Below are 27860 nucleotides of genomic sequence, written 5' to 3'. Positions count from 1 at the left end.
CCAACTCTCCTTGCACACCCAATCAATAAAAGTGGAATTTCTAGAATTTTAGCTCTTGTCTATCTAGAGGCTCGGCCCAACTAGGGGGCCCCATGGGACATGCGGGGTGGAGGGACTCGTCTGCCAGGGAAAGGCTACCCTGATGCCCAGTCCTGGCTCTGTGTCCAGAGGCAGACGGGCCTGGATGAGGCAGCCCTGCATCTCTGGGTCCTCCCCTGGGCAGCTGTTTTCCTGGGGTGGTAGAGAATTGGGGAGGCTTTTAATGGAGCAAATGGCGCCAGAGCAGTGTCCCCCCTTGTCTGGCCTTCTCCTGAACCCCACACGAGGCTGCTTCCCCTAAGCAAGAGACACACACACCCCTCCAATAAAACTGGCGAGACATCTATGCAGGAGCCCTCCATTTTATTATCTGTCAAAGTTTCCCGTCTCTGCTTCCTTCCTCCCTGGACCCCGATTTCAACACGGCCTGGCCGGTGGATTAAAAGGGGGGGGGCAGGTACCTGCTCCAAGAAAGGTCCCTCCTGTGGCTTAGGGCCTACTCCCTGCTGCTGGCTCTCCTTGTCCTGAATGGGGGGGGGGGGGAAGGCTGGGGAGGCTCAAAGGCGCCAGGGCCCAGTCCTGCCTCAACCGATTTCTCTCCGGCCCCCCACCTCTGATAAAGCTGTGGATTGAGATCCTAAATGCAGTCGTGGTCCTTCCTGGAGGGGTCGCGCCCCCCTCAGGCTGGTGCATAGAATTGAAGGATGCGCGTAAGCTCTCCAGCGGCTGATGGGGCGCCGGGCAGGGGATGCTGCTCCGCAGACAGACCACGCAAGGGATCAGGAGGGGCTCAAGACCGGCCCTTCCTCCCATATTGACACGCAAAGGCACTGGGGTGAGAGGAGGGGGTGGTCAGCTCTCGGCATCTGAGGTTTCAGCGTTCTCTCGTCACACCGGCATGGGCATCTCGTTGTACTCGTCCACCCCTTCCCTCTCGTCCAGGATGGGCTCTGCCTCGGCCGCGTCCAGCTGCAGGGGACAGAGAGAGAGACCCGCATGGATGATGGGCTTGGTCCCCTCCAGGACCAGCCCTCCCCACACACCTCTGCACCCCAAACTTACACACTTCATCTCCCGCTCCGTGAAGATGCGGCTGAGCAGGCACAACCGGAGAGGCACGGTGAGGATGAGGATGAAGGGGAAGGCCAGCGAGGCCACAGTGGACATGACGGCCCAGAGCACGGCCAGGCAGGCCAGCTGCAGGAGCGTGAACAGGTGCATTCGCATCGTGCGTACCTGGGGAGGAGGGAAAGGAGGCTGTGTTGGGCAGGCGGCCTGGTTCCCCCCGTTGCGCAGAGGCTCTTCCCACTTCCACCCCTTGACCCCCCACTCCAGACATCATCCCTGCCAAGCAGCGAGTTGGGATGAGAGCCGGAGGTAGAAAGGTGTAGCAGTGGTGGGATTCAAATAATTTTAACAACCGGTTCTATGCCCTAATGACTGACTGGGTGAACGTGACCATAGTGGGTGTGGCCAGGTATGTGACAGGCAGCACTCGGCCCTCCTGCACCCCTCGGAGAGCAAAAACGCTGGGGGACACACACACTGCCTCCCCTGGGCCCCATTTTGGGCCTAGTAGGCCTCCCTGCAGCCTCCTGGAAGCCAAATGGGGCACGTGGGGACTCCTGGGAGGGGCGGGACGGGGCAGGGTGGAGCCAGCCAGCAATTTAACTCCTGATTTTCCCGAACCGGCTGAATCCCACCGCGGAGGTGTAGGCAGCCAGACCTGCGACATCACGCACACACGTAGACACATGACACAAAACAGCAAGCCAAACATGGCTCCTTTGGAGGGTGCATGAAAAGCACAAACCCCTGTGAAAGACGCTTTCCTCCTATGTAACCACCGCGTAGTCAATGGATGGTCAAGGGAAGGGGAGGGAGAGCGTCCCACCAGGAAGATTCTCTACTTAAAGTGAGTGTGTATGTGGGTGTTTCCCCTGGTGACCGGAGGGCCATCATGCCCAGGACTCATCCTGGGATTCATGGGACGGGGGACAAAGCGCCCCTTGCCGGGGCTCTGGTGTGTGTGTATAAATCCAAGCAGGGCCAGCCAGCTGGGCCCCCATTCGGGGTGAGAGCCTCGGCAGGCACCATTTGGGGTCTGTCTCTGCCAGATCTCAAACCACGGACATCTTTTCCGCCAGTGGCCTCCCAAGGACACCAGCCCGAGAATACCACATCAGTTGTGTTCCCTGGACACAGCGTGAATGGCATCGGTCGTGAAGTGACCTTGCTGCAGGAGCTATAACAACTCGCTGCGGGACAACTGTTACACTAATATCTCAAAAATAACAGAACAGAATCCTTAAAGAAAGTGTGCCGAAGAAGGAGGACAAAGTGGAATGTGAATAACAACATTTTTAAAAATTATTTGAAATGATTTAAAATGACTAAAACAGGGATGCGGTGGCTCAGTAGATCGGACGCTGAGCTTGTTGATTGAAAGGTCGGCAGTTCAGCGGTTCACATCCCTAGTGCCGCGTAACGGGGTGAGCTTCTGTTACTTGTCCCAGCTTCTACCAACCTAGCAGTTCAAAAGCACGTAAAAAAATGCAAGTAGAAAAATAGGGACCACCTTTGGTGGGAAGATCACAGCGTTCCGTGCGCCTTTGGCGTTGAGTCATGCTGGCCACATGACCATGGAGACGTCTTCAGACAGCGCTGGCTCTTTGGCTTTGAAACAGAGATGAGCACCGCCCCCTAGAGTCAGGAACGACTAGCACGTATGTGTGAGGGGAACCTTTACCTTTTACCTAAATTGATTAATCAAGGGGTCCCCAATCTTTCTGGGTTGGTGGCCTGGAGTAGGGGGAGGGGGGAAAGAAAGGATGATTTTGTGGGAGGGGCAAGCGTAAGTTCATGTGTACGCACGTGCAAACGTCACGTTCATAGTGACCCTGGTGCAAATGGGGCCACGGGCAATGAGGCTCAAATGAGTGGGGCTGTCGCAGAGGTCACAAAACGGTCCCAAGTCACATTTTTTCAGTGCCGTCATCATTTTGAATGGTTGTAAATTACATGTAGTCGGGGTACAGGAGGAGGAAAGAGTCGAGTAGCAAGCAGTGAATTACTAGCCTTACAGTGCTAGTCTGTGTGTATCCCAGAGACCTGTGTGGTTGTGTCGGCTCTGGGGGGTTTTTGGAGCCTATCGACTCACGTGTATGTCAAAGAGAGCATGAAAGGAATCGCTGTAGCCGTGGTATGTGCCCCCAAATAGATGGCTCAGTCATGAGACAAAGCCGGCAGATCTATAAAAACAGGTGGCAACCAGGTGTGGTGGAAAAGCTTGCATTCAAGGTAAACACTTTGTAAAAAGAAATGCAGTTTTGGCTGGAAAAAGGGTTGCAAAGGGAAGGGAGGGGAGCCCAGACATGTCAGGAATGTGCCAGCTGCCTCCAGGCGGCAGAGCAGGCAGATCCGGAAAAGGCCAAAGGGGCAGAGCTCCCTTGGAAAGGGCTTAGCAAAGTCAGACCACCCCTAGCTGGTAGTTCAGCCAAAGGAGACGAGCCGGGTACAGACGCCTGTGCCAATATGCCAATATTACCACCGAAAGGGTTGAACCCAGAGGAGAGACTGACACTCGCGAGAAAGAGGGAGGAGAGAGGCTTTGCAGGGAGAAAGGAAGGAACGAGAAAGGAGGGATGGAAAAGAATTGAGGGGGCGGATAGATGACTTGAATCGCATCACAAAAGCAGAGCATCCCTACAGCAGGACCCACAGGCCTCTACCCTCCTCCCAGAGGCAGGGACAGCCCTGCGTCTGGGGAGCCTGACCTTCTTGACGTAGGGCACATCCGGGTGGTGCTTGGGGGGCATCAGCAGCAGGTGGAGGCGCTCGTAGAACTGGATCCCATTCAGCGAGGTGACGCCCATGTAGAGGAAGATGCCGAAGAGCACTGCCAGCGGGATTCTGCGCAGCAGGTCCCCGATCACAATGGACAAGCCTGGTGGGAGGGGCAGGAAGGATGCACTCAGTCCCCCCACCAGCCCTCCTTCCAAATCCAGCAGCCGGAGTGAGCAGTGAGGCCATGCGCACAGGGGGGTGAACAGTAGGCCAAGCCAGTCAACCACCCTGCAATAAACGGGGGAGTAGAGAGACTCACCCACGAGGACAGCCACCAGCAGCCCAGTGACCCGCTGTTCCTTCACCTCCTGGATTTTGGGCTTGTCCCCCGGGGCCACGGCCTTGCTCATGACAGTGAGCGCGTTGGCGTGTGTGACGGAACGCACCGTGGCAGCTGCCAGCCATGGCAGGCCAAAGAGGGCGCAGAAGCCGCCCATGGCCACAATCAGCAGCAGGTCCAGATGGAAGCCAGAGCCCTTCTGCAGCTTCCGCTCCTTCTTGCTGATGATCAGCCTGGGGGCAGAGGGGGAAGTGGTGTGTGTGTGGGGGGGCTCCTCTCCATGTATGCCCCAAAGGCCAGTGGGGGAGGGTAGGAAGAGGACCCCGGGCCAGCAACACTCACGTAGTGATCTGTGTCTCCATGAAGATGAGGATGAAGACCAGAACGGCAGGCAGCACACTGGCCACCATCATCCACACCGGGAAAGCCTCGCTGCTGCCCAGAGGGTTGATCACCCAGCCTCGCTTGTCGGGGGATGTGACTGAGAAGCCACTGGGCACCGACAGTTTCTGTATGTGGGGAGAACAGGAGAAAAGAATTGTGGGGAGCAAGCAGGGGCTGCTTAGGATCTGGCCAGGACGTCTTGTGAGCCAGCCAGGACGCATGCCTGAGCAGGGGGTTGCATGGTAGCAGCTCCCTTGCGAGGAAGCCCAAAGGGGACTCCAGGAACCCCCCTCTTACCTGAGTGTAAGTGTCCTGGATGCTAGAATCCACCAGCACCATGAGGAGGATGGCGATGGGCACCCCAAAGTCTCCGATCACCCGCCGGACCTGCCCGGAGAGACCTGCTCAGCCATAGGGGCCTCTGAGCGCACGTGGAGTGTCGTGCCTCCTCCCCTTCTGCATCGCTTCCATTTTTTGACAAGAGCCTCCCCCAGACCCTCCCCACCTCCGGGATCCCTGGTACAGGCCACGCACCCGGCCGGGGAAGAAGCGGCTGTTCTTGAATTTCCGCAAGAAGAAGGCGATGAAGAAGGTGCCAGCCATCAGCACCAGTGAGAGGAGGGCCGTGTTGGGCTGGCCGGTCATTTCCAAAGCATCGCGGCTGATTGTTCCGTTCTCTAGTCCCAGAAGGTCGCTGGTGCCATTCCCGCAGCCGTGCAGCGGGTGCGCCTGGAAGATCTGAGCGGAAGGAGGGAAGAGAAGGGGTTCAGGCGTCACCTGGAGGAGAAACCTCTGGGCCATCTTGCCACCAAGGGGCCCCTTCCCAACCAGCCTGCTTGAGTTTCCGTCCGTGTCCCCCCTTCCATGTCTTGGCCATGGGACCCTCTCCCCACTCTGGTCACCTTGATGAGCTTGAAGAAGGTCTCGTAGATGAAGATGAGGGAGATGAGGAAGGCGAAGATCTCCTGGGTGAAGCGGGAGACGAAGCGCACCAGGAAGCTGCCCTCGAAGGCCACAATGGCCAACACGATCAGGATAAGCCAGAAGCCAATCCAGACGCGGCCCACCAGGTACTCCATGCCATGCGAGGTGCAGAACTGCCCACGGGCAAAAAGAGGACAAAGACCCAGCTGTCCATGGGCTGCCTCTGTGGGATCAGGAGGGGCGAGCTGCGGGGGAGTGACGTCGAGGGGCCCCCTGCTCCCAAGGTGCCGAGAGTTGTCCCAGAGCCTCTCGCCTCCGATCTAGGGAATGCGGCAGAGGGGCTGCATCTGAATGGACACCCCTCAAAAATCTGGGCAGCCCCCAAACTCACCGTGAAGAAGGCTTCCTCAAAAACCAGGAGAGGCCCTGAGAAGCCGATGACCAGGAGTGGCTGAGCTCCCAGGAGACAGAAGAGAACGCCCTGAATGGCCGTGGAAATGATCAGCTCCGAGACCCCAATTAGCCCCTCGGTCTTCTCGCCTGGAAGAGATGGAGGGGGGAGCTTAAGTTTAGGGGGGTCCCCAGCCCCAGCTCCCTTGCCTCCCATGGCCCCTTGAGCCAGCCCCAGGCGTGCAGAAGACAGGGACTCCGCTTTACCTGGAAGAGACAACAGTGGAGCACAGGGTCTCAGGGTTCCCAGGGTTCCCAGGGTCCTGAGCCCCAGCTCCAAGGGCCCTGAGCCCCAGCTCCCTTGCCTCCCCTGTGGCCCCGAATCCAGCGCCGCCACCCCCTGCTCACCTAGCAGCCCCCCAAAGGTGATGGCTGGTGAGAGGGCCGCAAAGTAGATGAAAATGACAGCCGCCAGGCACTGAGGGTCCAGGGCATCCCGGAAATCGCTGAGATACTTGGGATAACGCCGACGGACATCCCGGACAAGCCCCCCAAAAGGTCGGCCAGTGCGTTGAAGAGGATCGGCCTCCAATTCTTCTTCCTCCTCCTCCACCTTCAGCTTCAGCAAGGCTGGGGGATGCGGACAGGGAATCAGGGAGAGTGAGGCCTGCCAGAGCCCCACTTCCCACCCCTCTCTGATCACAAGAGCTCGCTTTGCGAGAAGCTCTTGGGCCAATGAGCACTTGACATTTCCCAGAACAGACCTCGGTCTGCCTTATGTGTGGACAGAAGAAACAGAGGAACCAGAGCAGAACACACACACACACACATACACACACACACACACACATACACAAATGGCTGAAGCCAAAGCAAGGATCTGCAGCCTCCACCCCATCCTCTCCCTAGCCTACCTTTCTCCTCCGGTGATTTGGGCTCCAGGGCTGCCCCGGCCATCAGCCGCCGTTCCTGTTCCTCCCTCCGGCGTAGCATTTCCCGCTGGAAGTGCGCTACACTCCGTAACAGCTCCTCACCCTGCACCTCCGAGGGCGGCAGCACCACGCTGCAGTCCAGGAACTCATTGATGGCCTGCAGCAGGTCGTGCCGGTCGTCGGCCAAGTAAGCTGCTTCATGGAATTGCTGGGGACCAAATGCAGAAGGGGACGGTTGTAGTCAGGACAAGTTGCCGTGGCCAACTCGCCACGGCCAACTCGTTCCAGTCAACTCACCACGGCCAACTTGCTATCGCCAACTCTCCGCAGCCAACTCTCCATGGCCAACTTGCTACGGCCAACTTGCCACAGCCAGCTCTCTGCCACCAACTTGCTATAGCCAACTTGTTACAGTCAACTCACCATGGTCAACTCACCGCAACCAACTTGTTGTGGCCAAATCTCTGCAGCCAACTCGTATCCGTTCTTTAATCATTCTAATCCAACATTTTTTTCATATTACTGTAATTCTTGTCACACAGCAAGTTGTCCTGGGGTGAGATAGCTGTGGCGAGTTGCCAATGGGGAGTTGGCCATAGAAATTTGGCCAGAGACAGTTGGCCATGAAGAGTTGGCCACAGTGTGTTAGCCACGGCAAGTTGGCCATGGCAAATTGTCCTAGACCCTGCCAGAAGGCCCCGAGCGCCGGGTCCTAGGATGGCACTTACCTTGTCAGACATCAGGGTGGAGATGGAGCGCCCGATTTCGTGGTAGTCCATGTTGGCACTGCTAGGGCCCAAGAGCACAAACAGGAAGCGTACCGGCACTGGCACCTCCAGGACGGCGTCCAGCTGGGCAGCCTCCTGCAGCCGCACAAAGGCCATGGTGGGCTGGTCCAGGAAATGCACACAACCTGCAGGGAGAAGACGGGTGTGGAGTGTTTGTCGAGGCCTGCCCCCCCAAGTCCTCCAGGGGCTAGAGTCTCCTGTCACCCCTCAATTTCCTTACCCACAAGCACTACGGTGGCTTCAGCATTGTCTGGAATCTTCTCTAGCAGCTTCAGCTCATGTTTCGACTTGGAGCGAGTGATGGTGCCGGACAGAACAGGGGAGACCACTTCCTTCTGCAGGGTCTACAGGAGGGGAGGATGGGACCCGGAATCCATTGGTTGCTGGATGCCCCATCAGTGCTCCCCCAGATACCACTCAACTCTTCCCCAGCCCCCAAACCTGATTCCTGTAAGAAGCTCATGAATAACAGAATGACAAGAGTTGGAAAGGACCTTGGAGGTCATCTAATGCAACCCCCTGCTCAAGCAAGAGACCTTTACAGAATCAGAGTTGGAAGGGACCCTGGAGGTCATTGGTCCAACAGCCTTCTCAGGCATAAATGGCCAAAACCGGGAAAAAGCATCACGAACTGCAGTCATGGGACCGTTGAATGCCGTGGCCCATCCTGGGGTCATGGAACCTTGGGGTTGGGGTGTCCCAGATTGTTTACGGTGGTCAGGGCTGCTTGTCTGGCAATGAGCACCTATTCTGTGGGTCTCAGAATTTTGAGCAGTCATAAAAATGCCTGTTGTTAAGCGAGGACTAGCTGTAATTTTACTGCAAGGCTTCTCCTGGGACTCAAAACATTTCCTGTTCCACTTTCTCATCCTGTGCTGGGTTTTCAGGTCAACAATGCAGCTCAACTAAATTTATAGCTCCTCCCGCCCAGAGGTTTCTCTGCTGGAGCGACCCATGGGGGGAGGGGAAGGGGGCGAGCGGGGCTTGAACCCACCTCCCTGAACAAGAGCCCCCTGATCTCAACATCCGTCACAATTTATTTAGTGCTCTCTGAGCTGGTTGCTTTCCTTGCAGGCATTTTACTGCCAAGCTAGGTAATATCATCAAGCGCTAAAAAGGTTTGGTCTCGAAACGCCTTTCTTGCACTGGGAACATTACTTAGTCGGGTCACGAAACGTCTGCAAGAAAACCACTTAGCTCAGAGACCACCAGCGACCCCCCAGTCCTCCTCCTCCTCCTCTTTCCCTCCTCAATCCCCCTCCCTTCTAGCACTAATGATGTTTGTTTATTTATTTATTTATTTATTTATTTTATTTATTAATTAAACTTTTATACCGCCCTTCTCCCGAAGGACTCAGGGCGGTGTACAGCCAAGATAAAAAGCAATAAGTATACAAAGTTAAAAATCAATTTAAAATACCTATTCAATAGTGGCCGAATTAAAACCGTCAAATTGACCAACCTAAAATACCCCATATAAAATTACAGAAGATTTAAAAATTTAAAATTTAGAAATTTAAAAAATCTAAAAAATCAGTCCAGTCCCGCTTGAATGAATAAATGAGTTTTTAATTCCCGACGAAAGGTCCGAAGGTCAGATATTTGGCGCAAACCGGGGGGGGAAGGTCGTTCCAGAGGGTAGGTGCTCCAACAGAGAAGGCCCTTCCCCTGGGGGCCGCCAGCCAGCATTGCTTGGCGGACGGCACCCTGAGAAGACCCTCTCTGTGAGAGCGTATGGGTCAGTGGGAGGCATAAGGTAACAGCAGGCGGTCCCGTAAGTGTTACCTAGCTGGGTCCCAAAAAGTCTGCAAGAGAACCACCAAGCTCAGAGACCACCAGGGACGTCCCCTCCCTTTGTAGGAACTACAAAGATCCTATCACCACAATTCATTTGTTTGGACAGCTGTGGGCTACGATTGGTGGTGGTCTTGAACCCGGGTCTGCTCTATTCTAATGTCAGATCTTCTTTGGCCGTTCCCACCTAGAAGGCCAGCTGCCATGTCTGCCCCACCCCCACCCCAGCCGATTCTCTCTTTCTCCCTCCTTGTCTCACGGGCAGGGAGCGTGTCTCTTCCTCACCCAGAGGGTCCGGGCAAGTCGGCTGCCCCTTGGACCAGGCAGGGGATCTCCATGAAAGCTCACCTCCTTCTCAATGTCCACCCGCGTCTCATGCTCACCCACAGGGCCAATGAGTGGATCAGTGACGGTGGGCTCGGGGCCTTCTCCGACATGGTTGGCGCTGTGATGGTGACCCAGCAGAGAGCCGAGCGAGCCGGCCGAGATATTGCGAGGGAAGGAGAACTCTTTCTCATCGGAGGGATGACTGCAGGAGAGACCGGCTTATGCATCAAGCTGTGCCTTGGCCAGCGTCTCCGGCACCCCCTGCTTGGCAGCACCCCAGGAAGAAAGAGGGGCTCTGGGGAAACTAGTGCCCAGACGAGCGACCCTCATGGTCCGGACGAGAATTCCAGGTCCTTCAGCTGGGTCCAAGGCAGAGTTAGCTGTGTGACGCTGCCTCCGTCTCTCCTCAACCTTCGGCCGGACAGGGGTAAGCCCAAGACACTCACCTATGCTTAAGCAGTAGTGCCCGCAACACGTTGGCGCGGTCCTCAGCACGGATCTGGTCGGAGATAATCATCTGCTCCACCACTTGATGGGCCACCCCCGGCAGCGTCCTCTGATCCAGGTCGAGAAGGACTGCACCTGCAGGGGAGAGGAGGGGGGAAAGCGGGCGGGCACTCTTGAGCAGCCGCACCTGCTGCCAGGGGTCCTACGGTTGGCTCCCTGGGTGAGAAGGACTCATGCTGTGGGGGGGACCATTGGCCGCCCGTGTCAGCTGCTCCCGGTCCCTTCGTCCTTCCGTCCTGGACATATAACTGATTCAAAGGCAGTCTGATCAACCTCCAGCCTAAGTTTCCCTCCTGCATTAATCCTTGTACCAGCCTGGTGGAAAGGCTCACTTTCAGCTCTGCACCCACCCCAATTCCAGAATCTCCCAACTGGCAGAAGGAACCGGTTTTCTCAGCAAAGCCTCCACCCCACTCCTCTTGCCCGCCTCCCCTCCCCTCCCCTTCCCTTTTTTCATCCAGGTGCTTGGAGCAAAATACCAAAACGGCCCCTCCCCCTGGCCCCTCCCACAATCTGGACCATACAAGGAGCCAGAAGCAGCGTCGCAAAGCAGGCACAAGAGGCTCTGGACCCTACAATGATAGCTTGGGCAAAAAAAAATTGGATATTCAACTGAGTTAGAAAAATGGCAGCAGCTATGAGAAAGAAATTACAAATTAACAATGTCCACAGCATATAAGGAGAAACGATATAAAATGTTTTACAGGTGGCACATGCCACCTGAAAAATTGGCAAAAATGTTTAAAGATAAATCAGCTAAATGCTGGAAATGCCATCATACACCAGGATCGTATTATCATATGTGGTGGATGTGTCCAGACGCGAGAAATTATTGGATTAAAATTAAAACATGGTTAGAAGAAATGATACAACAACTAAAACCTGAACTGTTCCTATTGGGTATCCTACCAGAGAAAATTAATAAAGAAAACATATATTTGATGATACATGTAATAACTGCAGCGAGGACAGTATTTGCGCAAAGATGGAAAGCAGAGAAAATCCCCACAGAGGGAGAAGCAATTAAGAAAATATTGGATTGTGCAGAAATGAATAGATTGACTTTGACAATTAATGAAAGAGAGGAATCGGAATATTTTAAGATATGGGGACAATTTTACTGTTGGTTAGAGAAGAGATGTATATAGGGTAATGTTGTAATAAAACAAGGAAAGAAGAAAAAAAATAAAGGGGAGAAATTAGAAATGTACAATATGTAAATAATAAATATATAAGAATCTAGAAAAGTAAAGCTATTAGTATTAGATAATGTAAATAAAGAAAATGGGGTAAGAAAAAATAATAATAAATGAGATATGGGGGAAGGTATAAAAGCGAAAGACCACTAAGAAACATTGTTTAAAAATAGTAGATATTTATATGTTGTATGTTGTGTGTGTGTCAGATTGTGTATCACAATAAAACAATAAAAAAGTTTTAAAAAAAGAAAAGAGAAGAAGAAAGAGGGGAGAGAAGATAGATAAATGTATTAATAGTAAAGCAAGAAATGTGGGAGAAATGTTACAATAAATGAAATGATATATTATGAAATGATTAGTATTGGAGGAACAAGACGACACAAAAGATGTACATTGAGTGATTGATTATGTATCCCCCACAAAAGAGACTCTGGACCCAGAGAGCACAGCCAAAGTCCGCCCCTGCCCCTCTGAACTGGCAGCAGCATTCCGGGTCTGTTCCATTCTGGAGAAAAACCCCAGTGGGGAGCAGCCCTCACCGCCCACTCGGACCCAAGAACGCCCCCCCTGCCCCGTTGCCTACCGTGGGCGAGGGTCCTGCGTAACTCCAGCAGGCTTCGGAAGGAGAGGGAGGCCACATGGGGCTTCCCCCACCGGTCGGTCTCTTCCTCCACATCTTCCTCAAATTTGATCCAACGGGCCGTCTCCTTCCATTGCAGCTCCTGGTTCTTGTCCAGGATCAGTTCGTTCAGCTCCACAAAGACCTGTGTCGGAGGGGGAGGGGGGCAAGAGCAATGCTCAGATGGGGGGAACTGGCAAGACACCCCCCTCCAGTCTGGCGGGTGGACCAGAATGCCCCGACAGCAGTTTCAAGGCCTCGGTTTCCGAGGTTAGCCACAGGCAGAAAGCTGAGCGCCCTCCCTCCCAAGCCCAGATTTTTCCTCCTCCCCCCCGCCCCCTCACCTCGTGGGGCTTCCGGTCCTGCTTCCGCAGGCGGGCGCTGGCCTCCTGCCGGTCCTTGCCCAGGTGCACCACCTGCCCTTTGGTGCTCTTCCGAACCAGGTGCCGGCGCACGCCTGGCACGTCCTCAAACCTGTGGCCTGCGGTAGAGGATTGGTGGGAGGATGGACACTAACAGCCAGATACCCACCCCCCACAAGGCCTTCCTAGGAAATCCCCCGGCGATCCTCGCTCACGGCCCAAACCGCAACAAGGAATGAGGTCTGGGCACTCAGTTTCCAGGCAAGAGATGACACTTTCCACGCGGACAGAGGGCGTAGAACAGGGATATCAAACTCAAGGCCCAGGAGCCGGATCCAGTTCACAATGTGCTTAGATCTGGCCCGCAAGGCTACCCTGAAAGCAGTGAAGGAACGGCCCCTGGCGCCTCAGCCCCACAACTGATCTAAAACTTGGTGGCGGACATCTGGGCCCAAATGTAGTCAGCCTTAGATCTGTAGGGTCATCATGGAGTCAGAGAGGAGCCACCGCTGTCCCATGGAGACAAAGGATTCCTCTAGCCTCCCCCCGCAGACCACTACAGGCCCCCCTCGACACGAGCAACATTGAGCTGTTTACGACCACCCCAGCCATGTCCACTTGGCCCGCAGCCCAGAAACCAGCTCTCCCGCCCTCCCGGCCTGACTCACTCTTCATGTAATCCAGATCCGCCGAGGCCAAAGTCAGGGCCTCCGACTCATCAGTGGGCACCTTCTGGTACCGCGCCTGCTCCATGCCCGTCATGCTGCCGATGCGTCGGCGTTCGTTGAGGTTATAGCTGCGGTGGCCCAGCTGTGATTTGGAAAGCGGGCGTTCGGGAGGGGAGACGCCTTCGGCCAACACAGTGGCCCCAGAGTCCTCCAGGTCGGAGCTGCAAGACATAGGCCCATCTCAGCAACCCAGGCCCAGTAATCCTGTCCTGGATTGACCCCCATTTTCTTTGCCTCTAGATGCCCAACAGAGACCCTGGCATTCCCCTGGCTCCCCAGGTGGCACTGTGTTCATCGAATAGGGGAAGAAAGAGCCCACGACACCCACAGCTCTTCCAAAGCAGAGTTGCCACTCCTGCCCTCATACCACTTCTTTTCCCCACCCAGGAAAGCCCCCTTGGCCTATCCTGCACGTCCCGAACTCTGCAATCCGGAAGGACCCTCGCCCTGTCCTTCCCCAAAGCTGCCTCGGGTCTCCTTACCTGCTTGATTTAGTTCCCGCCACTGCCTGGGGACTCCCGGCATCAGCCCTTGGCCCTGAGGGCAGAGCGGCGGTCCCAGCTGGCTCTCCGGAGAGGGGACTCTGCCGTTCTGCGTCATCCTCCTGCAGGAAGAACTGGAGGTTCCAAAAGGAGGTCAGCTCCAGGGTAGGATGGTTCCCCCTTCCCTCCTTCCCCCCCAGACACCCACTCCCCATCCACCCCTACCTGCACGCCCTCAGGGGAGCTGTTTGGCAGCAGCTCCTCTGGGGTGGGCTCGGTCTCTGTGTCGCAGGTGTCATCCTCCCCTTCCTCTTCCTGGCCCCCTTCCGCCTCCTCTTCAATGGTAGGGGTCTCTCCGGCTACCGAGGCCCGGGCTCTGGGGGTCTTCTTCTTTTTCTTGCTTTGCGAGCCCTTTTTCCGCCGGCCCTCGGAGGGCAGGTGGGATGATAGCGGGTGATGGATATGACGGGAAGACTGGCGGTGGTCTGTGGAAGAGGCAGGGGCTGTGACTCCCACAGACGTCCTCTCCCTGGCCGCAAGACACAGGGCAACCCCTCCGCACTTGCATCACACTGCTGATCCTTCCCCATCTCTGCTTCACTGGGAAGAGCTTCTCCCTTCTTTCTTTCCCTGCCCCAGAGACCACCGCCCCCTCCCCATCACTGGGGGACTGGGAAAACTGCCCTCCTCTTTCCTTCCCTGCCCAAAGACCACCCCCATCCCCATCATGGGGGGGGCTTGGAAAAGTTGTCCCCCCTCTTTCCCTCCTTGTCCCAAAGACCACCTCTCCATCTACTTACATTCAAAATCCTCTTCACTGTAGCTCCGTCCGGCTTCGTCCACACCCCGCGGGTGCGCCTCCTGCAAGAGCTCCTCAAAGCGCTCCACGCGCAATGCCCGGCTCAGGTCCTTCTCCTCCTCCTCCTCCTCTTCCTCCTGTGGCCCCGCAAAGGGGGGAGATGCGGGGTGCTCCGGCTGCCAAGCAAGCGCACAAAACCCTTCAACACTGGCACTCCACGCAAGTTTTGGGTGGGGGGGAAAGGGATGCGCAGAGAGCGGGCAAGGGACCCACCCAAGACTCTTGCCTACCTGAGCCATGCAGCTCCAGCTAGCAAAGGCAGCTGTGGGCCGGTCGCGGGATTTATTTGGCAGTGGGCAGCAGGGGGAAGGTCAGGCCGTCCACGGGTGGCCGGCGGCTCCATCGTGTCCCGTGCCACTCCAAATATTGACTGATTAGTGCGCCCCTCGAGCCAGCCGACACCGGCACAGATTGGCCCGTCCTGACCGCCTCCCCTCCCTGCTCAAGGTGACTCACACAAGGTCTCCAGCCATGCAGGGAAAAGCCAGGGTCCCCCCCTTCTTCCATCCCCCCCCCTTCCTTCCATCCCCGTCCCAAATATTTGCGGGACTCGGAACCGACCCCAGGGCTTCGCTGCTGGGTCACAGTCCAGATCACCTGGGAAGAAGGGGTGGCCCCACCCCCAAGAAACACCCTTCCCTCCCCAGCTGCAAGAGCCAAAGGGCCACCTATTGGGGAGGGAACCCCCCTCCTGCTCCAGTCAGCCCCTCCCTCCGGGAGCTGCCTCTAAAAAGCCTCTGAGCACATGCAGAGTGCAATACACACAGACACACCCCAAATTAGAGGAAAGCACCTAAAGAGCGGGCTCTTTAGCTTCTGTTTATGGGGCGGGGGGTGGCTGTGAACCCAGCCGAGCGATCCTGGTGCGCTAAAAAGGCTCCCCGGGTCAAAAGGATTAAAGGCCTCCTGGCAATGTCAGAGGTGGGGCACATGGGCTTGGGAGTGCTCGTCTTTCTTCTCCCATCCCAGGCATGCCTTGCTCTGCACTGGGAGCTTCACTTCTGCACCCACCTTGTGCCCTGCTTGGCCTCCCTCTTTTCCTCCTTCCTTCCATTTTTCTTCTCTCCTTCCATCCTCCCTCCCTTCCTCCCATCTTCCTTCTCCCTCATCCTTCCTTCCTTCATCCCTCCCTTTTTCCTTCCTTCCCTCCTTCCCCTTTTCTTCTCTCCTTCCTTCCTCCAATCCTCCCCATTGTCCTTCCTTTCTTCATCCTTCCTTTTTCCTTCCTTCTTTTCCTTCCTTCTCTCCTTCCCCTTTTCTTCTCTCCTTCCTTCCTCCAATCCTCCCCATTGTCCTTCCTTTCTTCATCCTTCCCTTTTTCCTTCCTTCCTTTCCTTCCTTCTCTCCTTCCCCTTTTCTTCTCTCCTTCCTTCCTTCCTCTCATCCTCTTGTCCTTCCTTCCTTCCCCTTCCTCCCTCCCCCTGCTCCTTCCTTCTCTCTTTCCTTCCTCCCATCATCCTTCTTTCCTTCATCTCTCCCTTTTTCCTTCCTTCTTTCTTTTCCTTCTCTCCTTCCCCCTTTCTTCTCTCCTCCCTCCCTTGCTTCCTTCCTCTTGCTTTTATTCAAAGGAGGGATCCATGGGGCTGGGCGGGGGCTCCTGGGCACTTGGGGAATCTGTCCCACAGAGGGACACCCGGCATCCCAACGCAGGTGGCTCCAAAACCCTTCCAAAGTCACCCTTACATGTTCTTGGCTCTAAATCTTTTCTGCCAAGGTTGCTTGCTTTTAATGGGCTGTTCTGGTGTTTGTTTATTTGCTTTTTATCAGGACAGATCTGCAAGGTCTTAAAAACAAGCAAAGCAGCTAGGAGGAGTTTCCCAAGATCACGCCATTGACAAAGTGACTATGAATTAATGGATCGGCAAAATGCCATTGACAGAGTAGACCACAATCGACATCTTGGTACAGTAGAAAAAACGAGGGATGGACCACATCACCACCAGATGGATTTGTATCTGGCAGACAAACTGTACTCAAGTAGTAGTCCTTAAGGGTACTAGATCGACAGGGAGGGGAGTAAGCTGTTGGAGAGGAGGTTACTACAAGGTTACATTTTAGGCCCAGGACTCTTCAATAGCTTCATCAATGACTAAGATGAGGGACCAGGGGTGGAGGTGGGGAATTGGCAGGCCAAATTCGGGTCCCTATCTCTTTCTGGCTGCCAGGGCTATGGATCAAGACCTCCACACACAGCCAGCCACCACATTCCCCCCCCCTCATCCAAGGGTGCCTGATGGGGCAGCTCCCAGTTCAGCCCAGGAAAATCTGCGTCCCAAAGAAAGGCCCCCTTGTGCCTGCCCCCACCCCCGTTCTGCCTCGGGCCACTCTGTGTGTAAGCAGCAGCTCCCTGGGTGGCTTGACCTTCACAAGCCCCACAAACAGCCCAATGGGAGGAACCCCCCCCCCAAGAGTTCCATCTATTGGATGCTAGCTTGGTCTAGATGACCTCTGGGATCCAGGCTGGGCAATGGGGAAGGGAAGGAGGAAGGGATGTGTGGTCTGAAGGATGGTCTCCTAGGGCTGCTCCGGAGGGGTGAGAAGGGCAGCAGTCCAGACTCGGGACTCCCCCCCCCACATCCCAGTTACCCCCTCCTCACCCCACAGATCAGAGACTCAATGGGGGTCTCTTCTGGCTCTTCCCCAGGGCATTCCCCACATATTTGGGGAAATAGAACAGGGAGAGGGGAGGTGGGCAGCCCCTCTGCTCCTTGACCCACGGGTGTATGGGGGGGGGAAGGAAAGCCGGCTTGGGGCCCTGATTCTGACCTCCCCCTTCTTCTGCTCCTCGGCATTTGGGGCCAACCGCCCTGAGACCCCCCCAAACGTGCTAGAGATGCCAGACCCAGCGAATCCAAGCCCCCACTCCCGGGAAGTGGAGGGTGACTCACCCCTTCGGAGGCGCTGGAGACGACATGACGGTGCTCGGCCCGGCTGCGGCTCATGGCAACTTCCTCCTGGAGGGCGAGCCCGACCCTTATCCTTTCTCGTTCTCCTTAGGGCTCAGAGGAAGGAGTGGCGGCACCATAACCTGCACGGGAGAAGTACGGTCAGTAGGGAGGGGGGGCACCCAATTCCCCACCGCCTCCCAGGGGTCCAGAGAGCCAATTTGGAAAGAGAAGGGGCCACCGGACCCTCTTTCTGGCTTGGCAGACTGACCATCCCCATCCTAGGGACCCGGCAGAGACCGAGCTGTCTTAAAATTCTCCGGCCAAAGATGGGAGTTTGGCACATGCGTGGAGGTGGCCACGTCACAGGGGCTGCATGGATCTGATCCATGGGACGTGTTGGGCGATTGACTGAATCCCCCTCTCCAAAATGGTTGGCACCCAGGGAGAAGTGGCCTTAAAACCGGCTGCTGCCTTGAAGCTGCCCCATGCCAGCTGGTCTGTGCCAACAGGTCAGCGGATAGAGTAAGAGGAAGGGGCTGGGCTGCATCCCTTCCCTTCCCCTCACGCAATGGGGAAGCAGGCCCTGGGGGGCTAAGGTTCATGGGACCCATTCATGGGGGTCCCAAATAAATGAACCCCCCCAACAACCGTGTGAAGGCCTAGGCTGCCCGCAGTCATAGGCACTGGCCAGCAGGGAGGGTGTTGCCAGTCAGGATGGGGGAGGCCCTTTGCTGCCAATCATTAACCGGTGGACTTTGGCTCTCCAGTCTTCAGCGGGTCACGAGTGCGGGACAGGCTTCAGAAGGGATTAGGTGGCTTTCCTCCGCTGCCCCCCCTCCCAAACAGCCTGCCCAGCTCCCTTGGGCACCACGCTGCCAGGAGTCAAACTAGCCAGACGGACGGGCTGCAAAATGCCTGTTTGCCCCCCCCCCAAATGCCCCTGCAAAAGAGGTCTCCTTGCCCCAGTGCCAGCCCTTGGGGATGGCACACACCCCTCCAGGACGGGCAGTGTGTGGAGGACAGCTGGGGGGAAAACCTAGAAACCTAAAAATCTAGAAGCTGGCAGCAAGGCAATTCGGGGCACCAAAACCAGAAGCCCCCTCCTCAGGGGAACTAAGACCCCACCCATAAGCCCCGGTTGGTGGATTCCCCTCATCCTGTCCCGCTGCCTCTCCCCTCCACCCACCCGCTGGGTGAGGGCTGCGTCCACATTTGTCTTGGCCCTTCTACTCCCTCCCGGCAGGCGCCAAAATCAACCCTGCGCCTGGTGGGCGGGCGGGCGGTTTGATTCAGCCAGAACAGAGCAGCACAAAGGTCACTACCTTTTCGTCCGGAAAGCAACATCTGTGCATATGCAGAGTGCCTTTTGCTAACCAGTCTGGCTGACTTCTCGCCAGCGTTTGCAGGACCCCAGCCCATAACCCATCGGCTGGCCTCACCCCCATCTCCCCCCACCAAAAAAACCCACAAAAAAACCAGGGAGCTCAACTGCCTCCCGGTCACTCACCTCTGCCTCACAACTGCCCCAGAGACTTTATGTCCTGGGATGGAAGGGCATATGGGAAAGCGGAAGGGGCAGCCAGCGGGTGACTCGCCCTCACAAGACCTTAGCTCATTCGCTTGGGAACTGAGAGGGGGAAGATGCCATAAACCCACCCACCCCAACCATGGCACAGAATTTCCACGAACACAACCACCGACGGAAAAGATCAGGCTGGCTCCGGTGCCCTTCCAGATACCAGGGATGCCCCCCCAGCCCCCACAGGCACCCACATCTGCTGCACCCTCTTGCATTCCCTTCCCTTTGGGGAGGCAAAACTGCCTCCCCAAATACAGGGAAGGGGATTGGGCCCTTGGCTCTAGCTCAGATGCCACTGGGCAGGGACAGGGAGGGGGGCCTGGCAGCCCAGACTGGTATCACCTGTTGAAGGCCACAAGGCTGGCATCACAGGTCACCCCAGAAGCAGGACTTGGGTGGGGGACATCCCCTCCCTCCCAACTTAGGGTAACCTCTTGTGCCCACCCTCCTCGCTGGCCTAGCAAAGTCTGGGTTGCCCCTCTCTCAACCTGGCACCAACTCCAGGGGCCAGGAGAGGGAAGGCAGGGATGCTTCCTTGTCACGAGACCTTCTGCCCCCTCTGGTGCCATCTTGGAGCTGGGGAAGGGGGGAGAACTGTGGGGAGGGGGGGGAAGGAAGAAGGATTTGGCAACCCTGCAGCTGCATTCCAGGGACGAGTCCCAGCTGGCCCAGCTAAGGCGATTATGGGCACCGAGTTGCCACCCAGGAGGCTCCGCTCCAACCGCTCCAGATTCCTGAGGATGCCCTCCCCCTTGTGGGGGAGGGGCAGAGGGAGCAGACAGGGTGAGGGTCTCACCGTCTTCCCGCCCCGCTCCCAAAGGAGCCTCCTTCCTTCTTGGCAAAGAGAGAATGCCCGGCTCCAGCAGCGACAGAGTGCTCTCCAAATTTGGGTGGGTGGGAGTGGAGAACAGTGATGGCGTCAGGTTCGCCAACTCAAGAGCCCAGCCCCGAGCACAGTGAAGCCTCCCTACCCTGCCCTAGAGGGAAGAGAATGGGGAAGGGGCTGTGGGGGCATCCGGTGGCCTCCTGCCACTCAGTGGGCCTGTTGGCTCGATCCCTCCTGATGCCCGCTGCCTCAGAAAGACCCCAACTGACGGCTCTCTTTCCCAGCTGGCACAGGTTTCCATGCCAGACCCTTCCTGGCTTTTGCCTGGGGCTCCCCACCTGGTGCTTTTCCTGGCACCCCAGTTTGCCCATGGCAGCCAGGGTGCGCTGGGGTGGGGGGGTGGGAAAGCTGCTGCCAGGATGGTGCCTGCTCTGCCAACAGACCTTCCTAGAAACAATGCCAAGATGCCAAGGGGAACCACCATGGCTGCTTGGCGCCACCAAAGCAGTAACAGAGCATAGAAAGTAACCGTGGACTGGCTGGCTCAGTTCCTTGGCATGGCTGGCGAGAGGTGCCCGCGGGCCAAGAGGCTTCCTGCCCCGGCTGCTGGGGAGGGAGTAATGGTATCCCCAGCAGGTGGGGGACATCCCAGCCTCTCTAGATGGGGAGCCTTGATGCCCCCTCCCTGCACAGCGAGGCAGTCTCTGCACACGTGGGCACCAACCTCTGGAAGTGGGCACTCTTTTTAGACAGGAGGACAGACGTCGCGTTGTGGGGAAGGCAGCCCACCCAGGCAGAGCTGGAGTCACCCAGGCCTGCTAAAAATAGCCCTCTCCACAATCCCCCCCCCTCCAGCACAACTGAGAGTAAATCACCAGAAACCACAACAGTCCAGAGGCAGGAAGCGCCTGGGCAGTGGGAAGGGCCCCGTCCTATGTGGGAGCCATTCTGGCAGCCCCCCCCCCGTCTCCCACCTGCAGGATCAGCTCTGCCAAGGCCGAAGGGAAAGGAAGACCCTTCTGGCACTCAGAGACCCCCCACCCCCCCATGCCCAAATCTGTCCATCCATGTGGTGGTACCCAAACCTCCTAGATGCCCGATGCTTGGCACTTCCTGTCCTGGCCAGGCTGGAAGAACCGGTGATGCTGAAATTTGGAGGGGGATGCCAGCTTCCCCTGAAGAGGAGGGAAGGAGGGGGGGGGGGCTCAGACTCAATCCCTGGCTTGGAAAAGGTAGGGGGTGGGGGAGGGTGGCACAGCCACCAGAGGAACATGCCAATCTGTTTGGGCACCTACCTGAGTGTGACCTGACTTAAAGCCAGGCCAGCTAAGCATGCCCACTGTTGCCGGAGAGGAAAAGCGAAGGACCCCAAGACCCTCAGGGAATTCTCCCCTCCACAAATTGACCTATTGGGTTCCCATGTTCTGTTTTCACCCTGGCAGCCCAGTGCCCGTCTGCCAACGGGGCATCACAGCAGTGGGAAGGACCAGGCGGGCCGGGACGCCTGCCATCCCAACTCACCCATCGCTCCCTGGGCTCCCGCCACTGCGAAGGGTGCCAGGTGCCACGTCCGACTCACCCAGAGCACCGGCTGGCCTCGGAGACTGGCAGCAGCACACCGGGCACCGTGCCCCCCCCCATCAGCCAGCCATCCAGCCGTGGTGCCTGTGCCAAGACAAAAGGTCGGCTCAAGAGTGAGGGTGAGGAGGAAGCTAACACACACACACACACCCCTCCACAAAACGAGACCCTCACCTGCCTCCAGCCTTCCCTGGCACAGCAGCAGCAAGCAGCGTCCCACCCGACAGGCTTGGATAGCCAGGTGGGCAAGAGGGGTGCTGCACGGCGTCTTTGTTCTTCTGTGGCGTCAGCAAAATGCCCTTTTTGGGGCCCCCCTCTAGCCTCCTAAGCCCCTCTCGCTTGCAGCGGCCGCCACACTGCCCGGCCCCTCCTCCCTCCCTCGCCGCCCGATGCCCCCTCCCAGGAAAGGGAAGGGGAGGACTCGGCTTGTGGGCAGAGGGGGAGTTGTTTTCCTCCATCCCAGGACGCCCTCTGCCCACCCGGAGGAACTTCTGCCTGTCCAGGTATGTGCCACTCTTCTCCCAGGGCACTCTCACTTTCCTTCACTTGCCCCCCCCCTGGTAACCCCCCCTCTCACTGCCCCAGGGAAGAGGAGATGCCCGGCCCCTCAATGCTGCCAACAGATGGTTACAGCCTCAGGCTCCCCCCCCCTTCGTAAGAATGCCCCCTGCCAGGCCTCAGAAGGGTGGCAGACTGGCAAAGTGGGGGTGGGCTGGGTAGTCTGCCCCCCCTCCCCATATTGGGCACCTATCAAGCCGACAGGGAAGGAGGGAGGGGGGCCCAAACGGCACCTTTATAGTCTGATGCCAGAGCCGTGGCCACCTGTCCCTGCTGCCTGCTAGGAAGGTCTTCTACCCCCCATTTCCGGCGGAGCACTCAGTCCAGTCCCCTCTCCTTTAACCAGGTGGGGGGGGGGCAAGATAAGGTGAGCACAGGACTGGGATGGAAGGTGCCCGCTCTGCCAGTCAGGGGTGACGGACAGAAGCCCCTGCCTCTCTACCAGCCTCTCCCATAAGTTGCTGCTCTGCCCCCCCCACCACCACAGCCTTGGTTCCAGCAGGTGCCAGACCAAGAGAGCCCCCTCAGCCCCACCTCTTCCCTTGCCCCCTCCCTGGAGCGACCCCTGAAGAGGGAGGGGGCTACCTGCCTCCCAGCCCCTCCCCGGGCCTCGTCTGACCCAAGTGGGTGGGCCAGGCCCTTCCTAAGGGGAGTCCTCGACTGAATGACCGCAATTTCCATCACTAAGTGAGACAGCGGTTCCTCCAGGACATTTTTTGTCCCAGTTTTGCCACCATGTGTGCCACCGTTATTGAAGGAATCACTTCAGTTAGTCACACGGTCATTAATGGAAGGGGACTTGACTTTTCTGGTCAGAAGGTCACCCTATATGCGACCGTCACATATATGAGTCGAGAAGCCAAGCTTCTGAGTTTTGATTATGTGAAATGGTATACAGTGAGGGGGCTGGATTAGATGCCTCCGAGGTCCCTTCCAACTGCGACTGATTGATTGGCTGAAAAAGGGGTTGTAAGTCCCACTTTGCAGTGCCGGTCGCTAAACGAAGTGTCATCGTAAGTCGAGGACCACCAATATTTTCAAAGTCACTCCACCAAACTTCCCTTTCGCATGTTCCTACCCACAAACACATCTAGATAAACACACAGGGGGATATGAAGAAAGCCCACCCCTTGAGACCCCCCCATTAAGAGTTCCCTCCAGGCAGGGGCTTAAAAAGAAATGGGGAGGGTCTCTGTGCCTCCTCCCCATAGTGCCTGGCTGGACCCCAGAGGGCGTTTGGGTCTTCTCTTGACCCTCTCCCCGCCCCACAGATCTAGTGGAGCCGGTGAGACCCCTCCCCAAATTAGAACAACATGCTTGGAAGGGACCTTGGAGGTCTTCCAGTCTGACCCTTTGATCCAGCCAGCTACCCCCGAGGGCCTGCCCACTGCCCCTCCGCTTGCGTACCTCCCAAATGAATGCCGAAAACTTTCCAGCTCCATCTCTAAAAAGGTGGGATGCATGGAAGACTCCCACCCCAAATCCATTCAGGCCTTGAGCTGATCCCCCCATCCTCTTGATAGGATGCCCGGTGCTAACTGGGTGCAGGGGGCTGGACTACATGACCTCCGAGGTCCCTTCCAAATCTGTGATTCTCTTACGCAACCCTCGCCCCAAAAGACACCCAGTGGGACAGACCCCGATGTGGAGAGAAGGAGGGAGAAAGGGAAAGTAACAGCCGCTTCCAAACACCCCACTTTGAAACCCTGCAGCTGCTAACATCCAGTGGCAAGTAGTTCCAGAGGCCAACAAAGGTCCAAAGTTAGACCCCAGGGAAGGGGTCTGCATCTACCTAGCTCCCCCCTTCCTCCCCCATGCCCAGAGACCCAGTAAGGACCCTCAAAGTGGTGTTCCTGCCCCATCTGGGATCTACCCACACAAATCCTGTCAAGGCCCCAGTTCAAAGGAGGGAAAAGTGGGATGTGTTGGGGGTGGGGGCTGAAAGAGAAGGCCAGACAGCACAGGGTTAATCCGATGGGGGGATTGGGGAGGGAGTCTTGGAGGGGAGGAATGGATGCGCCAGGAGGTGGATCAGGTTCTGCCTCCCCCATCCCAGCACATTAGCCGTGTCAGTGGATGCCATCACACTGGTGCTTGGAGGTTTGGGGCATCCTCGTCTTACGACCGCAGCTGAACCTTAACAATACCTGTTGTTAAGGGAGACACAGGTTCAGGGACTTTGGTCCCATTCAACACTCTTTCTGATCCCAGTCATTAAGCGAATCCCCTTGCGGTTGTCTACTGAGTCACCAGGTTCGTGAGTGGAATCTGGCTTCCCAGATTTGGAACCACACGAGTCCCCTCCTTTGGGGATGCTGCAACTGTTGTAAATACGAACTGCTCCAGGGCTGTCGCAATGCGGAATGGACACTTTCAGAACCGTCGTAAGTCGAGGACTTCCTGTATCGAGGGGAAGGGCTTAGCCTCCCCCTCCGCCCTTATTCCCCCTCCCTCCTGGGGCCCGAACTATGCAACCACAATTTGGACTTGGCTTCTGGGTGATCTGACTCACTGGTTAGCCAGAATTGGCCATTGGCGGGCGCACTGATGAGTCAGACCCTCCTCCCGTGACACCCCCCCCTCCTCTCAGTGGCTGCTGGACCGAGGTAGCCTCTAGCCCTGACCTTGGCGACCTCGCGCAAAAGAAAGCCGGGAAGCCAGCTGTTTTCTTGCTTTCCCCCCAAACAATAAATAAACCGGAATAGAGCTGGAAGGGAACTCGGAGGTCATCTAGTCCAACCTCCAGTTCAAGCAGGAGACCCTTAAAGAGTTACAGAATCACAGAGTTAGAAGGGACTCTGAAGGTCATCTAGCCCAACCCCTTGCTCAAGCAGGAGATCCTTACAAAATCATAGAATGGCAGAAATGGGACCTCGGAGGTCATTTACTCCAACCTCCATTTCAAGCATGAGACCCTGACAGATCATAGAAAATAGAGTTGGAAGGGACCTCGGAGGTCATCTAGTCTCTTGCTTGAGCAAGAGGCGCTTCCAGAATCACAGAATCACAAGAGTTGGAAGGGACCAATTTCCTATTTATCATTACAGGTAATCCTCACTTTATGACAGTTCACTTAGTGAATGTGACTTAGAACCTTATTTCACACTCACAACTCTTGCGGCACTCTCCACGGTCATGATTTACATTCAGATGCTTGACAATTGGCTCCTACTTACGACGGCCGCCATGTCTCCATTAGCGACCGTCTGACAAGTCAAGAGGGAAGCCCCACTCATTAAACAACCCTGTGACCCACTGAACCACTGCAGTCACTCAACAAAGACGGCAAGGCGGGGCAAAACTCCTTTAACTCCTAACATCTCGCTTAGGGACATAAATCTCGGGCTTAATTGCGGTTGTACGTTTGAGGACTACCTGTAGATGACAACAAGCAATTTTGAACTCAGAAAAGCAATCGCTCCGCGTTGTGAGAAGTGGAGGCACAGAGGATGGTCAGGGCACCAAGCTGAATCCTGCAGAGGGCCCTGCCCCCCCTCCTCGCTCAATCGGATACCCCCCTCAATTGCCAGAGGACGCCTCTGAATGGGCAGAGCAGCTCAGCCCCAAAGACCCCACATGCGGGCACCTCTTCTCGAAAGGGCCATTGTCCTGCTTGAGCAGGAGGTTGGACTAGAAGACCTCCAAGATCCCTTCTAGCTATTCTATTCTATATTCTATTATTCCATTCTATTTTCTATTTTCTATTTTCCATTCCATTCCATTCCATATTCCGTTCCATTCCACTCCACTCCATTGCTTTTACCTGGATTCCCCCTCTGAGCCGGGACTGGACTAGAGAACCTCAAGAGTGCCCCCCAATCCTTGCAAGAGCCTAGCCTGCGAGGAGGAGAGGGGGAGAACCCACCAACCAATGTTGGGTCTCCTGAGAACGTCTGGTGGCCTTGATGGGGGAGATCAGGGACTGTGAGACCCTCACAGCAGCCCGAGAGAGCCAACCACCAATTGGGGTTCAGATGGGGGGTAGGGGGGTGTTGGGGTACAGGGGAGAGGTTAAGAAGGGGCTCCCCCATCCCAGGAGGGGCTTCAGAAGAAGAGGAAGGGGCTGACACCCGTTCTGGGATACTAGAGGGCTTCGGCGTCAGCAACAGCAGTAGAGGAAACTGACGTGTGGCAGTAGGATGAAAAAGATGTTGCAAACTCTCTGAGAAATCAAAAGCATCTCTCTTGGGGGGTGGGGGTGGGAATGAGGGGGGGGGCTCACAGGGCGGTTGGCTAGCCGCAACCAGCCCGGCCCCAAATCTGGAGGTGGCAAAGCAGACAAAACATTTGCCCTGGGGGCAAATGCCATCCGCAGGACCTGCATTGAATGGGGTAGGGGGTGGGGGGTGGGGAAGATAGGACCAAGCCTCCCACCCCAAAGAACCCCCCTTCCCTCCAGACTGCAGCCTCCCCCTCCCCGCGGCAGAGACTCATAATGGAGTCTGTCCGTCCCCCCACCCCCCGCGTCTGCCAAGGGACCCCCAAACCTTGGGACGTGGGGGGGGGGGAGACAGTCCCAAATCCAGCCGCACCAGCGGAGCAAATCCGGCTCTGAAGGAGTGGGGGAGGGTGTCTATCAAGCACCCCTGGCTCCCTCCCCGCCCAACACTCCTGGAAGCCTGGGGGGTCTGCGGAACTACAATTCCCAGCATCCTTCACCAGTAGGGAGATCAGCTGGACACTCAGCTAGTTCGGTCCAGGCATCCCAGGGAAGTCCGGTAGGCGGCAGAGGGGGAGCGGGCTGCCGGCCAGGCATCCCCTCCGGGAGGGGAAAGTGGGGTGGGGGCTGCGGAGGGGGAGGGCTAGGCATCCCACCCTCCGGAGCCTAGAGGAGGTGGGGAGGGGACTCTGGTTTTCCAGCCAGAGGGAAGAGAGAATGGGCCGATTCGAGCTGCTTTCCATGAAGCCCCTCCGGGCAAAAGTGCGGTGGGGGCAGCCCGGGCGAGTCCCCTTTGGGGACGTGGGGGGGAGGGACCATAATTACGCAACGCCTCCCTGGACAGGTGCGCTGCCCGCGGCTTCCAAAGCCAGCCCCACCCGAACCCGCCCGGCTGCCTCCGCACCGTTCCCACGCCCTCCCTTCCCAATTCAGGGGAGGGGTTGGGGAGGGGGGGCTTTCTGCAAGCCGGTCACGCGCCCGATCGGCCGCCCGGGGTCGTAACTCCGGGCTCTTCCCGGCGGAGGAGCACCGACGTATCTCCGACGCATTTGGGTCGAGGGTCCGCAATGCACGCACACACACACACACACAAAGAGGAGGAGGCTCTCCTCTCCGGGGACCCAGACTTCCGTCGCTGAGGGTCCCGACCCCCGATCTCTTCATCTGGACGCCCGCTCCCCTCGGTCCTCGCACCCGCGACTGCCACTCACCCGATCCGACAGCTCGGGGAAGCAGGGATCGAACCCGCTGACTCCCGCCCCTCCAATTCCGACCTTCTAGCGCTTGCTGTAGCCGCGCATGCGCCGATGGAGCTCAGCCTTCGCCACGTGCACGGCGGGGCAAACCTCGCCCCGCCCTCTTGAAGGCAGATAGTCCTCGACGTACGACACACGCACCCCGCCCAAATCGTCTCTTGGTGAGCGCAATATTTCTTTGTGGTGGATCAGGGAGTAACGTCGTCATTATGCGAAGCGGGCTTAACCAGCGCCCCCATTGACTTTGGTGGTCAGAAGGTCGCAATGTCAGATCAGGCGACAACGGGGACAGAGCGACGGTCGTAAATAGGAATCAGTTGCCAAGTGTCTAAATTTGGATCAGGTGAAATGTTCTAGGGCAGGTCTTCGCCTTGAGCAGCGGGTTGAACTAGATGACCTCCAAGGTCCCTTCCAACTCTCTAATTCTGTAAGGGTCTCCTGCTTGAGCAAGAGGCGCCCAGAATCACAGAATCACAAGAGTTGGAAGGGACCAATTTCCTATTTATCATTACAGGTAATCCTCACTTTATGACAGTTCACTTAGTGAATGTGA

General features: G+C 56.9%; 1 protein-coding gene across 8 annotated transcripts; it reads right to left on the bottom strand.

Annotated features, from left to right (window-relative positions):
- Positions 1-385: 385 nt before the first annotated feature.
- On the bottom strand, positions 386-27685 carry SLC4A2 (solute carrier family 4 member 2). Of its 8 annotated transcripts, none has more exons than XM_058179296.1 (24): positions 27263-27685; positions 21275-21418; positions 17349-17488; positions 14402-14576; positions 13827-14086; positions 13602-13723; positions 13060-13280; positions 12374-12510; positions 11994-12174; positions 10151-10286; positions 9726-9906; positions 7804-7927; positions 7524-7708; positions 6778-7003; positions 6272-6493; positions 5865-6013; positions 5452-5646; positions 5084-5287; positions 4847-4936; positions 4508-4674; positions 4145-4398; positions 3816-3985; positions 1102-1275; positions 386-1008 (listed from the first exon to the last, which is right to left on the bottom strand). In XM_058179296.1, exons 3-24 carry the CDS (start codon positions 17400-17402, stop codon positions 928-930), a joined length of 3708 nt encoding a protein of 1235 aa, XP_058035279.1. In that variant the 5' UTR covers positions 17403-17488; positions 21275-21418; positions 27263-27685; the 3' UTR covers positions 386-927. The 8 variants fall into 8 exon arrangements, with proteins under 8 accessions (XP_058035279.1, XP_058035271.1, XP_058035275.1 ...); XM_058179288.1 differs by having other exon boundaries at positions 387-1008; positions 13602-13735; positions 27263-27683; XM_058179292.1 differs by having other exon boundaries at positions 387-1008; positions 13602-13735; positions 21333-21418; positions 27263-27683.
- Between the last annotated feature and the right edge of the window lie 175 nt (positions 27686-27860).

This window comes from Ahaetulla prasina, chromosome 4, assembly GCF_028640845.1.
Source record: "Ahaetulla prasina isolate Xishuangbanna chromosome 4, ASM2864084v1, whole genome shotgun sequence".
Lineage (NCBI taxonomy): Eukaryota > Metazoa > Chordata > Lepidosauria > Squamata > Colubridae > Ahaetulla > Ahaetulla prasina.
The sequence above is the reverse complement of the archived record's forward strand: the minus strand, read 5'-3'. Positions and strand labels throughout refer to the sequence as shown.